We start from the raw sequence: 15,733 nt of genomic DNA on the forward strand, positions 1-15,733 counted from the left end.
ATGAACCAAAAGCTTGAATTATCTCTTGTTTTTATTGTACAATAAATTATAGAACTTACTGTTCTATTATCCCTTTATACAGTATGGAGGGAAAGCTGGCAAATGGACTAGTGAGTGGAGTGAAAAACTGTTGTTTAGGTCATTTACAGTGAAAATCCTGCCATGCCAGATTGACTGGATAGGAATTTGTGAATGTTTGTGCCTGGAAGAACAGCAAAAATGATTCCATAGTCTTGAGGAAACACCCTTTTATTGTAGAGAAGTTTGCATACATAGATGCGATGTATTTACAATCAGCTTTTCTCAAACAGATGACTGTTTAAAATCCTTCACAAATCTGTCAAGAATGAATGAAAATGAAGCTCAGAAGCCCAGACAGCCAACCCAACCCCCAAATTCAGATTAATTCCTGAACATAACTATAATGAGATAATAACACATTATTATGAAGGAAGCAATAGGACTGTGACAGAGATCAACGGATGGACTTCAAGACTGGTTTAGTCAAAAGCATTGCTTAGTTTGATCACAGAGTAGATGAACATGAAAGTAAAATTCCAACAAGCAGACAGGGACCTGTCTTTTCCCAGGGGTGTGGAAAAGACGGGCAGAAACAGTCTGTCCTTTCCTTTCCTGGCCTCTGCAAGGACAGGTCACAGTGGCAACCTCAGTGAAAAGAAGTTGTTGGTCCTGTGTTCCCCTGGAAAGCTCTTTTCCAGAAAAAGGCAGGAAAATTTCCACCCTTCTTCAGTCTGCAGAATGGAGTCAATGCACTGAGGGTGAGAACGGGTGTCCTCCTTAGGAAGGGTGTGGACTCAGTCACAGGATGGACAGCACCTTGGTTTCTTCTGGTGGCCCTCCAAACTGCGTCTCAGCTCTGCACTGCCCTTTACCTGGGGCAGTGAGCAACATCAGTCTAGCTTCAGCCTGTTCAATCACCCCAAATGCAGAGGAGACAACACAGGGGAAAACAATGAGAGGTAGAGACAAACATTATATTCCCTTTTCCTGTTCCTTTTCAGTTAAGAGTAGGAGCTTCATCAACAACAAAAAGTTACATGTGCAGGAGGCACTTCTCTAGGGAAGAATTAATACCTCACACAAGCATTCATGGATGGATGAGTCCCATGAGAAAGATTCTCAGCACAACCAGTTCAGTCATAAAAGGAATTGAAAACCCCCAGGTTGATGTATATGAGAAACATGAAAACATATTTTCTAATGCTTGAGGAAGTTACATGCATAAGTTTCCCATAGGTTGGGAACATATATCTTAGAATCTGCATAATTTAGTTCACACTCAGCAGAACATTGCAATATTTACAGGCACATTCCAATGGGAAAACATTTGCATATTGAGAGAGACAGCTTCGTCACCTAACCATGGGACTTTAAAAGCAAGGATTTTGTGACCTCAAAATACTATTTCTGAAGTTGGTGGGGAGGAAAAAGGCGTGTAGGCAGGAAAAGAAAATTACCAGAAGTTGGTAAGAACTCGTTTTTTTGAGTGTTAAAATGGTTAGAATGGTTGCAGGCTGGGACAAAGTGAGTCTGTGTAGACCACAGGTTCTGTCCTGTTACACATCACAGGGTGCTTTGTGTGCTCTCATTCCCTATACTTATTCTTCCCAACTAAATTTGTTTTCCCTAAGCCAGGTTGATGAGAGTAGTGCGTAAGACTCATTCTTCTTGCAATGATCATCCTTCCTAGCATAATAACTTCATAAATGCTTGCAGAACAGGAATGAAGTGGAATGTTACTTTTTTGGACTTGGTCTGTATTTTGAAGGTGAAAGTGGGCATCTGAGAAACACATTTGTAATGCTTTGGAAATTTTACAAATAAAATAAAAAAATTACACTCTGAACCTCATTGAGAATGCAAAGTTCTATGTTCTCTAGCACTGCATGTCAGAGGTGGTGGAAAAAGCTATTCAGTGACTACCGTAACCTTAGCACTACCCAGAATTGTTATGAAACTAGTTCACTAGTTTCTGAAACACTACTGTAGTTGCAGCAAATTATTAAAACTATCTACAGAATTTTAATCATAGAATTTAGTTTTCAATATGTCAGCAAAACAGCAATGTATAACCCATAGAGGTTATATCCTGGAAGTGAAATTATCAAACTATTGCTCCAACGTCTGAAGAGTAAAGCTATCCTCCCTAGGTACGCAGCACTCTCTCACTTATGCTGACACATAAGGTGGTGGTGGATCTTTAGCAGCTCCGTTTGCAGGATCATCATATGGTGGCAACAGAACCTGCAGGAAAGGAAAAAAAGGTTATATTTTTAAAAAAGAAGCCAGCTGATAAAATTTACAGCAAATAAAACCCTTAAGGCCTTGTCCTAAAAAATAACAAAAAAGAGTAAATTAGTAAGCAGGAGCAGAATAGTTAGAAAATGAAACAGTATTAGCTTGAAGTTCCTCCTTTTCAATTTGTGTGCCTGTTTTCATTATGAAGGAAAACACGATTTCTTCTCATTTCTTATTGACTCCAGCGACAGCTTGATTTCAGCCAACAACCATTCATTGCTGGGACCTGAATTTGTTCAATCTGGCAGCGACAGTAGCTGCTTATTTTGCAGCTCTCTTCTGTCAAGAGCGCTTAAACCATGTCTCCTGGAGGAATGCTCAAACTGCTAAGCCAAAGCGAGAAAAGTCCCCAAACCCTCTCTTTCTCAGGTCTCCCTGGAATAGCTAATAATTATTTTGAGATGAGGAGAAAGAAAGCAAATGGAGAACAAATTACCCAATGTCTAAATAAATCTCCAGTTTTGTGCTTCTGAGGCACTCAGCTGGGAGAAGGAAGACCTACATTCCCATAAGTCCTTCAGTGAATACTTAAACATCTGATAGAAATTAGGACAGCTTTAATCATATATCATCCCCATTCGTAGGAGGCCAGGCAGCTTCCTTGGACATGGGAGATGCAAGTTCAGGCCACACAGGGCAGCGGAGGGATTTGAACCAAGATTTCTACTTCTTTAAGCAAGTTCATGTGGTCTGTGAATCCCGGCGGAGGCTGAGGATAAAGTAGATGTCTGAATGAAGAATGAGTGTACGTTGCCTAAAATATCTCAATATCGTGTAAGAATATCAGCTGTAGTACACTGGCAGGGATATTTTATGCAGCTGAAGGTCAGTTATTCATGAAGGAAACTCCAGATTTATCAGCACTGCTTCTTAGTCATTAAAGAGCACATAAAGCTGATTGTCTAAACATACATAGGGAAAATCCTGATCTCAATGAAGTCAATGGAAGTTTTGCCATGAGAAGATTTCGCCAGTTCTTAAAGAAGTTGATAACCTGTCTTCTGCAAAGAAACATCCGTAATCATCCCTTTTGGACCTCGTCCACAACGTTAAAAAAAATCGGTGGGAATCTTTCTATAGTTTTAAATAGACTTTGCATCAGGCTTTTGTGGGATGGTTCCGAGGGTGATTCACATTATACTTATGTAAGTTTACAGACATGCATTGACGACCATGTGTTCAAGTACATCCGTGCGCATGCTTGTTAGATTACAGAGTGGCTACCTTGGTGTCTTCATCCCTTAATCAAAACATTTCATTATTTAGAAAAGGAAATTGTCAGGGCCATCACTCTTCATTAACACCGTATGTTTGAGCTTGTAAATGAAATATACTATGCATATATCCACTACATAATCTAAAAAGCCTTGTATCAAAAAGCACTTAATCAATTATGCCAACTTTAAAGGGTGCAAACATCTTATGGCAGTCTACTTATCTAGTGAAATTAGAACAACATATAGAACTTCAAATAAATATTGTGATAAAAAATCAAAAATATATTTTGCAATGTAACCTCAGTAAGTAACACTGCTAAAGCATGTAAACTGTGAAAAACACTACAATTGAGGTCCTCTCCCTAGTGGTGATCATTAGTTTAATAACAGGTAACAGGTTTCTAGTAAAGTTCTTGTGTTACTAAAAAAGGCACTAGTTTCTTAAATGTACTGAAACACGTTCATTGGTTGATTATCAAGCAATATAATTAGTAATAAAATTTGATCTACAGATGACTCCGAAAATGCATGAGGTTCTCTTTGCGAAGATTTAGCCATTTTGTTGCACTCTTGTAATGCTAAGCCCCAAACCATAGTCCATTCCTTTCAGGTTCAGAGTCCATTTCATCAGACGTGGTAAAAAATGACAGCAGACGCAATCCAAAAAGCTGTCTGTCTTCCAGGTCTACGAGCTGATTAATGAAGGACAACACTTCTTCTTGTGCTCTGATCCTCTTTTAGATGTATGTGTCCTAAGACCACTGTAGTTAAATCAATATTACTACTCCAGCATTGAGGTTTCTGTCATTTGCAGTAGGTCTCCTGGGGGATTTATTTGCTCATACGTGTGAGCTTCTTCATTCTCTTTGCTCCTGTATGAAACAAAACCTTCCTGGTAGGAAAACAGCCTCCTGGTGAGGCTTTTACCTCCTGGGAGGTGAACACTCCCCTTTGCTCTATGGACCCAAAACTAATACTTGGGTCAACAGCCCCAAGGAACCTTTAGAAGACACTTTGTCACTTATCAACACTTCAACAAGAAGTGAGGGGAGATAGGACTACCTACAGGAGCCATTTTGGAGAAGGCGCTGACTAAATCCCAAGGCATATGGATTTCAATAAGAATATTCAAGGTATGTGAGGTATGACTGAGGAGACCACAAAAAAGTTTCCTAAGTTTCACAAGAAAATATCTACAGTGGAAGGCTAAAGAGTATTTGCCAAATGTCTGTAAGGTTTAGGGTGACCTTATTGCTGGAAAAGGTTATTTGCCTGAACAGTTCTATCCATGACGACTTTACAGGATTACTCCCCCCACATTTTTGTGTTTAAATATTTAAATATCCTGATCTTGCATTCCCTGACAGGAACTGAATAGTGACAAAAAATGATGAGTGTAGAATGAGCAGAATTCAAAATTACTACCTTTACCTAGCAGTGTTTGAGTTAGACAAAGAAAATATGGGCAGGATATTAAATAAAGGTTAAGATGAGTTAATGTGATGGACAACACCTGGACAAAGACACTTGGATTTTGTGGAATATATGGTGCCGACTGGGACCCGAAGTACCTCATGGCACTAGTATAGTAAAAATCCTTTAGGCTAATTTACCTGTTTTACTTTCAGTCAATGTGGTTGTGTTACTGTTACAGTTAATCATCTGTCAACTATAAGTCTAAATAATCATCCTTCAGCTTCCAGGACAGTTTGAATAACTCTTCAACCACTCTATAGTTACAAGTCTTGCAACTCTGCCTCTGTAAGACTACCTTTTAATTAGTTTTGACAAGAACAGAGTTTCAGGCCCTTTCTTTCCCTTAATATTTTTTCCATATTTTCTCAATTAAGTCTATTTTGGCAAAAGGGAGAAATATGATAAAACATGAATTACCTCAGCTTTTAACTGTTAACTGTTGAAATGGTTAACAGTTTACAAAAATCTCAAGGAAAAGAGAATTCCATTCGAATTTTAACTATGGGATTTATACCGAAGTAGCTGAGATGAAAATCTGGATCACAGTAATTTTCCTTTCTCTTGTGTTAATTTTAAATCTCAAGATGGTTTAATGGAAGCAGATAAGTGCCTTGGACATAAAACAGCATAGTTATTCAGGCAATATGTTATACTCTCCAGAGACATAAAATGGAAGACAGTCACTGAGCCAAAGGGTGAATTCAGAAACTGGAAAAATTCACAGAAACTCACAGTACAGTCTTATCTGAGAACCTAATTAGAATGGATGCAGTCTAAAATAATTCATGAAGGTCAAAAATATATGCATCCTTTAGGTTCATGGTATCCCCAAGGCAGAATATGCACTAGCGCAACTGGTGCATTTTGCTTCCTAGGCTCTACATTTGAGCATTTCCTTGCTTGTTTGTTGTGAACTGAGAAAAATGTATGTTAATTCCCCTGGGACTAATGTTTACAGAGTGTTTGAGATTGTCACTCACAAGTTGCTATAAAAAGTAAGTTCGAGGGATACCCATTTTTTGTAACTCAGTGATCCTGTGAAAAGAAGTTCGGTCTTTTTATTGGTAGACCAGCAAGCGAGATTGGAAGATGGTTGCAGGGTTAAGTCCTATAGGATGCCTAAAATCCAAAGGACAGAAGCTCCTAACTTCTTTCACAACCCCTGTAACTGTATTAAAGAACCATGTAGTATTTTAACATCATCCTTTAATATACAGCCAGAGGAGGAGGTGACATTACTCATTGTTTGTATAGTTGGTGATAAAAGCATTGCACAGGGACTCTGATATCAGAGCTCTAGGGGCTCCCAAAACAAAAGGGTTCAAACCCAGAGCTCCTATCTGCCATATGAATGCTCCAGACACAAGGTTTTCAGTTAGGTTGGAAGGACCATTTTCCTCCCTCTTGTCACAGTGAAGCCAAGTATGCAAGAATCTGTGGGGAAAGAAAGAAAATGGGAGAAAGTATGTCTATGTAGCCCCATGGTTAGCGTGCTTAAGAGAGACAGAGAGTCCTGGGTCCTGGGCTTTGCTCCCAATACCATTTAAGCATTTTGTGATAAGCAGTCTTGTTGTATAATGCACAGAAATAATCCAGAACTGACCCATAAGAAATCCGGGTCCTGATTTAGCTGGTGTCATCCAAACGGTTTGGATAATTGTATTACATAAGCATCTCTCTATTGTAAAGCAGATGATACAGGATGACCTTCTCTGGAAGAAATAATTACTGCACAAGTTTTCCAATGGCTATAACATATTCAGTTGATATAAGCATATGTCATTTCTTATTTTTTACATCCCGGTTAATCTGGTTTTGGAGAAGACGTTTTTAAAGGCATTGCTAGAAATTTGCCTAAGAAGAAACACAGGCAAATATCTATACATTCAAATAGTTCGGAATTAATCATGGCCCAAAGGTGGTTTTTTGAGGGGTAAAATTGCATCATTTCAATTATTACTCCATATTTTTGTCGCTGATTCCACATTTACCTGAATTTTCAGTAGAAAATTTTCTTTCTTCAGCATATGTGCAAGTTTTCTCATATTGCTGCAGTTATTCCTGTTTGAACTCAAGCTCTTAGGTCTGTGTGGTGCCTAGTACATTTCTAGAGGAGAAGATGTGTTTAGTCCTTGAGTAAACTTAAATATTTGATTAATTGATTACTTCTGCATTCTTAGGGGTCTCACCCAAAACTCACTGAACTCAACAGAAATCTTTCTGTGCCTCCAGAGAGCTTTGGATCACTTTTCCCCACAGCTATTTGTAATCTCCACTGGGTGGAACGGTACAATTGTCACATAAGCGTTTTGAGTTTGAACAGCATTTTGGCTGGCGGCTGTAAGAAAATGTTGTGAGTTCCCACGGCAAAATACCTTGTTCATGTCTTGTTAGAGATAGCTCTAACATACTTTTCTCTAACACCTTCTACAACAGAAATGCACTTGATAATGCCAAAAAACCCTATAGATTAAAAGTCTATGGTAAATGCTGGTGGTTGTAGTGAGCATTCAGGATGTTTTCTCAAACTTTAGATTTTCAATAAAAACTCCAGTCCTTTATGCGGAAGGACTTCACATTGCATCAATACACAATACAGGGACAGGTGACAATGAATAGTAGAGTGGAATTAGGGTCATCACTACTGCAATCTAATCCTGGTCTGTTGCTGACCTTGCGAGCTTTGACAAATTGTTTGACTTTGTCTTAGGAAGATCTCCCATTTGTAAAACAGGGATGTTATTCGAAACTTCTTTAAAGGTGTTGGAAACCTTAAGACAGATTTAAAACTCTGTTGGATGAAACTTGCATATTGACTGTATGAGACGGGGACTAAATTGTGGAAATATTTACAAACTAAATATATATTTGCAGAAATTTCAACCTATGCCTGGAAATGTTTACCCCCAACCTCTTCAGCACAGCTATGTATGCATTACATATCATTCTTCTGCAGAAGTGACCTTTACATTTCAGACACCCAAGCCGCTACCAGGAATCCTTATGGGAGGCCTGTGTGAATATGCAGGGAGGAAAGGGAGAGGTCCCAAAAGGAGCCTTTTCTTTCAGACAGCTTACATACAAAGTGTCAGTGGGTTCAGGCCTTATTCCCTGTTTACTTAAAAAGGGAGAGTAACCACAAAGTGAACAGCGGTAGGCAGCTGGTGAGAGTGTGCCAGAACCAGTGCTGGACCGCTTCACATGTGGAAGTGCTGAACCGCAGGAATTTCCTCGTCTGGGATCCTCTGTCCAGCGTGCAGCCCCTGGCCTGGTGATGGGATGAACACTGACACAGCTGCAGGCTGAAATACAGTCACTGCATGCCTTTCCTGTCCTAATTCAGGATAAATTTTCTCCTCATGGCACAGGGCTGATGCCTTAGGTTCAGAGACAACTGAATTGAAAGAAGAGGTTTTAAGTGGCACATGCCTAAATGCACCAGTTCTCTACTCCGGGTTCATTTCATCTCAGTGATTCCAGCCCGAGACCAACCACCGACTTGCACTAATCTGATACCGTTGTGCAGTTTGGAGAGGGTTTAATGGTATGCAATCACATTTACTAATTCCATGTTTACTTCCCTGCTCTCCTGTCACTCACCCAGCCAAAAGGAGTGGAATTTCCTCCCACAGCTGTGGTGCTTTGAGGAGCCATTAACTGCAACCTAAACGATGCTCAGCTGTGGTGAAGCAAGGAGGGAGCTCACAAACAGCTCTAGAAGGAAGGCTGCCGAGGTGGCCACCTCCCCCCTTCAAGTTAGTCCCAACAGCCCTCGCCTGCTGTTGGGCTCTTGACTATGCACATATAATGAAGATCACCTGGGGAAAACAGAAGATTTATGTGTGCGTAAACAGCTATAGCCTGCTGATTGCTTCACTCTGTCTGGAGGAAAGTTTGGGAATAATTCTCTCTTTGCAACATTTTCCTGAGAAGTTTGACAATGTGGTTGTTTTCTGAGAAGTCTGATATTACAGAGGAAAATGTAAAATTAAGATGGGGTAACATGATGGTTTAGGGTGATTATTAGTGTACTGAGTAGAGTTGTCTGAAAATATCATGTTTGGCATACAAAATATTTGGTAAGAAGCTGTCTGAAATATAGGGTAAGAAACCCTCTCTGTATTTTTTGATTAAAGTTTTCAGAAATACAGATCTTCTCAGTAGACCACTGTTGTGGAGACTCAAGGCACCAAGCGGCAGCTATTTCCCTTAGTACTATGTGCGACAACCGCAGCACTGGACTATATGGAAATATCACTGATTATATAATTAATTTTGTATTTTATTTGAAAGGGAAAAAGCCTATTAATGTAGCACATGTTTTATTTCCTGTACAAAATTTACTGGAAGTTACTATATATATGATTTTATTGAGGCAGACTATTCAAAAGTTTCTAGTGTTTCTGTACATTGGGTGGGAAGAGTAGAACTCTTCAGAAGAGTTTCTGAAGAAATGTGTTTTTTCTACAATGGGTGCCCAAGAGTTTTTAAGCCCCAGGCTTTTCAGATGTTCTCAGAAATGAGTCACCCAAGATCTTCCACTACTTTTAAAATTTCAGTTCATAAACTGCAGGTGCAAACTGCACCTTTGCATCATCTGATCTGGTCATCTCTGAGGTAACTTCAGAAAAGTAGGTAATATTTGACGCTGCAGAACAGTAGATCGTGCACACTCAGATTATCAAGGGAGAGAAATTGACTGAAACAGTTAGGAAGTATTAAAACTAAATCCATTGAGAATTCAGAGTTTTCTCTTTAATCCCTCAACATGAAGACACACTTTACACTGCCTATATGAAAAAACTGACAGCCTTCGGAAGAGGGAGATTTTTCCTAGTAGTGAAGAAACAGGAATAATTATAATTCTGTGAGAAGCAGTCAAGCGTTGCATACAAGCGAAGCACTGGAGAAAGAAGTAGGGATTAGTTTTCATCATGCTTTAGCTGAGCACATGCATGCAGGGACAGCTCTACCGGATCAGGTGAAAGGTCCGTCCAGATCACGGCAGTTAGTGACGGATGATGAAGAAAGACAAGTGCAAGACAGAACAATAAAAGAAATGAAGAAAGAGCAGTGCAAGCATATATGGTCACAACTTGCCTAGAATATTCTCCAAACTGTCAGATACTTGAATGTCAAGGACTTGCTGAGTTACTGGACATGTTGTATAGGAATTTTTCTTCCACTGATTTTTCTAAACTGCATTTGAACCCATGTTGACTTTTAGCACCTGCAATGTCCTGTGGTAAGCAGTCCCACAGCTAATCTAGGTGTTATGTGGAGAAAAACCTTCTTTAGTCTGCTATGAAACCTAGCTATTTCATTGAATGTCCCCTACTTCTTTTTCTAGGACAGTGGGCAGTTGTTCCTCCTTACCTCCTCTACCACTCATGATTTTAAAGACCTCTATCATATTCTATCTTGTTCTATCCCTCTTTCATCCCATTAAGGATCTCTGCTCCCCTGCAGTGCAGTCCACAGTTAGTTTCTTCATACTAAGCAACTCAACAGTTTTGGGTCCAAGCTGAAGAGAGAACTCCAACACCAGGCATGTGGAGAAGCATTACAGTCAGGAGAGTGCCGGGGAGGGAGCTGACCTCCATTTGGATGGAGCTTCCTTCATGCTCTGGAGAGCAGCAGGGACTTTCATCCACCAGACCTGCATTAGATGTTCTTCCAGATGAGATCAACTGCCCTTTAGAATCAATTCTTATAAATATCTGCTTCAGAGGCTGCTTTTTATAATGTAAATGGCTGCCCTGGTCAAATAAGTCCAGTCAAAGCAACTGTTTCTGAAGAAGTCAGAGAGCGACGTTTATAAAAAACCTTTCCCATCTTTTTCTCCTTCTCCTGTCGCCAGATAAAAAAAGCCCTGGGTATAGGGCCAAAGCTTCATATCCAAGCCAAATCATATTTAATATGAAATGAGAGATGTTTTACTTTGCTTTAGGCACAGATGCTTTTGCTTGAAAAGTTTGTCCAAAACGTGCTAGTTAATTACTATTTGAGGGTTTCATGACATATTATCTGTCAAATAAATCCCAAGAAACCTTCCTCTCAACATGGACAGGAAGTATTTTCATGTTTATGTGTATGCATTTCCTTTAGAAACCACACTAGAATGATTACAGATGGAGTAACTGGAAGCAGAATAGCTCAGAAATAAATTATAACCCCATTCAGCGAAGAAGTAGGCCCCAACGCTGCACAATCATCTGTACAAAGTTAAAGTTGGTATCTTTTGTTTCCCTTTGATAAAACTGCTTGTTTATTCCAAGCAACCAGCTCTCCAAGACACTATTTAAGAAACTTTACACAAGTTTATGGATTTCTGTAATGAAGCAGCACAATGTTTGCAGCACTCCAGATAGAGGAATAAATGTATATATTACTAGGACACAGCAATATTTAGGGACAGATTGTGATTACCCTTGCGTGGGAAGAAAATTGGATTCAGGAAGCTATTGTCTTTTTCCATCATGTGTAACCTCATAAAAGTCATCAAGAATAATGGTGTAATTACCCTCTCCATTCAAAGGCATGGAGGGATAGTCCACCTCAGGCCACAGAAGTCTTTCCTACCTCTTGGCCAGCCCTCAACAGCTGCATCTCTAGTTGCGCATCATGATTCCGTATGGACAGAGCATATTTATTTTTTCAATTTTTCCTTCATTTTTTTTTTCAAAATAAGCATTTGCTGGATGATCACATGCTTTCTCAGGGGGCACTTGCCTGCACGTCATCAGTACTGCTGACTCGCAGAAGTATACTTTGTGTAACAAACGGTTGATGTGCTGTCCTGAGTGCAGAGACTGTGATAGACCGTTTATCTTTTGATGGACTTTTTAATTACTAACCTGCATCTCTTTCGAACCTAATCTCCTTTTACAATTACATTGTGTATCCCGCTCAAGAATAAACAAGACAGGAACCTAGGAATAGCTCACATGGGGCAGCAAAATTGTTTAACAGGACTGCTCGTCTCCCAGGAGTGTGGTTATCACAGCTGTGCTTTCATTACAGATAGTGCTGGAAAGGCTTCCATCTTATCTTCTTCCCACCAGATGGACCATTTTTCCCTATCTGTATGCTTAGGGACATGGGATGACCCAATGTCAGTCTTTAGGCAGCACAACAGAGAGATGGGCCAATTGTAAAGTTTGGAGGTAAATTTTGAAGCCTCGTAACATTTGGGAGCAGTAAGATCTGGGATTTTGACATGACCAATCTCTAGTTCCGTCTTCCATAAATATTTTTCACTAATTTTTATTTCTATACAAACACATTCTTTTGGTATCAGTATTAAAAAGTAAGATGTAATATTGTCATGTAAAATACGGTTTTTCTTGTGCAGTGCATTTAGGCATTTCCTAGTGAATGCTGAAGACTTTGTTTATAACCTAATTATTATAATACTTTGTTAAAACTACAAAGTACTAGTGTCATGAAAGGTGATGAACTGACAGCTTGAAGGAAAAGTCTTATGTTTATATAAAAATCTGTTAATGTTAGTAAATCACATCTGCAAAGCACCTGTCAACCTGAAACTCCCACCAACTTCTGCAGATCTTCTAAATTTGGCACATGAATGCCCACTCAGACGTGTTTTTCTGAAGCTAAGGAACATTTGTCACAGAGTTCATTTAAAGCAGACCTCACTTTCCTCATTGCTCAGAAGAGAGAGGATCGAAAGCACAAGTGCTGCGCAGCTCAGGACAGACTGCAGTGGACAGTCAGTCCTGTGTCCATAAGGAGTCCTGAGGGAGTCTTGGGAAGAGCACAGTTGATCCGAAGAGCACAGAATAGCACAGAGCTGTTAAAGTGAATTGAAATCAGACTGAAAGAATGGTCCAGAAATCACCAGAAGCCACTAATAACTGCAGGAAGCCAGACCTCTCGATTATTGTCACACCCTCAGCAAAGAAACGGCAGCTGGGTGCTCCTCCCTGGTAGGGAGTTGAACTTTGCTTTCATGCAATCTGTAGGAGAACAATGCCACCTACTGAACCATCAGCTGCAGCGCCTCCCTCCCACCTAACTGCTGGCTGATCTTTCTGCATCTGCGTAGTTTGTGGTGCTGGGTAGGTTTCGGTGCAGAGGCTTGGGGCTGGAGGAACTGGGTCGTAGAAGGAGTTCCTCCTCTGTTTGGCAAAGGCCAGGCTTCTGCTGTGCAAGGGGATGCAATGCAAAGATACCAGATGAGCTGGTGCTGGAGCTGAAGGCAGGACCAAGAAGGCCAACAGCATCCTGGCCTGTATGAGGAACAGTGTGGCCAGCAGGACTAGGGAAGTGATTGTCCCCCTGTACTTGGCACTTGTGAGGCCCCACCTCAAGTACTGTGTCCAGTTTTGGGCCCTGCACTGCAGAAAAAGACATTGAGGTGCTGGAGTGGGTCCAGAGAAGGGCAACGAAGCTGGTGAGGGGTCTGGAGAATAAGTCTTATGTGGAGCAGCCAAGGGAACTGGGGTTGTTCAGCTTGGAGAAAAGGAGGCTGAGGGGAGACCTGAAAGAAGGTTGTAGAGACGTGGAAGTCGGACTCTTCTCCCAAGTAAGAGGCGATAAGACAAGAGGAAATGGCCTCATGTTGTGCCAGGGGAGGTTTAGACTGGATATTAGGAAAAATTTCTACACCAAAAGGGTTATCAAGCATTGGAACAGGCTGCCCAGGGAAGTGGTTGAGGCACCATCCCTGGAGGTATTTAAAAGATGAGTAGACGTGGTGCTTAGAGATATGGTTTAGTGATATTTTTTTGTCAGAGTTAGGTTGATGGTTGAACTAGATGATCTGAAAGGTCCCTTCCGACCTAGGCAATTCTATGATTCTATGATTCTAAGAGCAGCTTTGCAGAAGAGCAAGGCTTCTAGTGTGGGCCAACTACATGGCTCTAAAGCCACAGCGTGGCTCGCTGCCGCCGGGACTTGGCCTCCTGCACCCTGCAGCATTTCCCTGTTTGAACAGTACCTCCCTCATCCTTCCCTGCATGGTGTAACTACAACTTAAGCCTGACCTGGAAAATCCACACAGGGCTCAGCTGATACACCCATATATCCTTGGCAACTGGGATTTAAGTTGTCATCGGCTTTTGCCACACTGATACATGTTCTTGGAATTATACTGAAGACTTCGACTCGTTTTTTGAAGCCCACAAAACAGCAGCTGTCAGATGGTAATGAATCAACCCTGCTAGAAAAAAAGGGTCTGGAAGGAAACTGCAAATTTATAAACACTGATATTTCCTACTTTGGAACACTCCCAATTAGTGAATCAAAAAGATTTGGAAGATTTAAATCACACATCCCCATTTCGTATCTTCTTTTTAATTTAATTATGAACACTAAGAAGAGATTTGTCTATTCCTATTGCAAATCTCTTACGAATTGTCGTGTATTAGAATAATTCCAGTATATGAACTGCAAACATAAACACAGGCTTTGTGTTTAAAATTAAAATCTACTGGGGAAAATAGATAAACATGTATATTTTGATCTTGTAATTTAACTTGTAAGTAAATTTGATGACTGTAATGACAAGTGAAAATGACTTGGAAATCTTATTTTTAAGCTTAAAGGGGTATTTGCCCCAAACTGACATCATTAATAGCCCGTTCCAAACAGCACAGCTGGCTTCTGACAGCAGCCACCTAGTGATAGGTGAGACCTATAACAAGAGGTGTGATTAGGAAATAGCACTAGGCAACAGAGCAAACATGCAGCATGAAGCAATTCAGACCGCAGGGAATGCTGAATTTTAAGACAAAATCCTTCCATAAAGAAGGAAGCAGTGGAAGAGGAGCTGAGTATAGATGACAAGATGGGGAAGTTAAAAAAAAAAAAAAAGAAGAAAAAACAATCTCTTTGGTAAGATTAAAGGACAAATGACAAAAGATGGGACTTCGCTGCAGGTTAAATGTGAAATGCTGGAGCAGCTGAAAAGTTGTTTGTTGGCAGACAGACTGTCACGATGCTGCTCTGCTACTCAAAATCAGAGAGAAGAGGAAGTGCAGACGCTGCACGTGCACTCTGGTAAGATGTGAACGCTGGCATCCACGTGGAGCCTGAGCCCTTTGAAGATTCACTGATTAAAAACATTGCTCTGTGAATGTTGATAAGCACCATTCTGCAGAAAAACAGATCCAGCATTTAAACCACACTCCCGAGTCTCATGTAAACTATTGCATGTCTTTACTTCAAGCGCTGGGGAGTTCTGCTTATATCCTTTTCCTTTTTCCCTGTCCCTGCTGCTTCTTCCTCTTCTCTGCCTCCCATTTCAACTGCTTTCCCTCCTGCAGGTTTTATCGGACACTTTCCACTAGGGAAGGTCAGAGCTCCGTTGCCTGGACTCCGTTGGAGGCCCTGAGAAGGGGTGAGAGAGTGAGTCATGCCAGGGGTATTCATTTGTGGTGTTCACTCACTTTAAAGTATGTTTATGGTTACTACTCACTGGAAAAAGATGCTTCTGATCTAGTGGCCCAGTAATAACGTTATGCATACAAACTGCCACACCAGACCAGCTACCTGGTGAACTTTGCCATGTTTGAAGGATTTTTATGCCACGCTGTGGAAAATATCTCTAAACCAGGATTTTTATCCAAGTTGTCTTCTACTCTGACATGCACCATCCCAAAACTGGCTCAGTAGTTGGAAATCACAGGTCCCAAAGCACCTATCAGAAACTAGAGCTTTGTGCATCGTTTGTCTGCCTCCGGGCTCTGTCTTGCACT

General features: G+C 40.6%; 1 protein-coding gene across 1 annotated transcript in view; it reads right to left on the reverse strand.

Moving 5' to 3' along the window:
- Nucleotides 1-238: 238 nt before the first annotated feature.
- LAPTM4B (lysosomal protein transmembrane 4 beta) overlaps nt 239-15,733 on the reverse strand; it is a 62,802-nt gene continuing 47,307 nt past the window's right edge. The window contains exon 7 of the mRNA XM_054190023.1: nt 239-2,265. Within this exon, the coding sequence (XP_054045998.1) occupies nt 2,191-2,265 (75 nt within the window). The 3' untranslated portion in view covers nt 239-2,190. The remainder of the gene's footprint in view (nt 2,266-15,733) is intronic.

Source organism: Rissa tridactyla, chromosome 2 (genome assembly GCF_028500815.1).
Source record: "Rissa tridactyla isolate bRisTri1 chromosome 2, bRisTri1.patW.cur.20221130, whole genome shotgun sequence".
In the NCBI taxonomy this organism is placed as follows: Eukaryota; Metazoa; Chordata; class Aves; order Charadriiformes; family Laridae; genus Rissa; species Rissa tridactyla.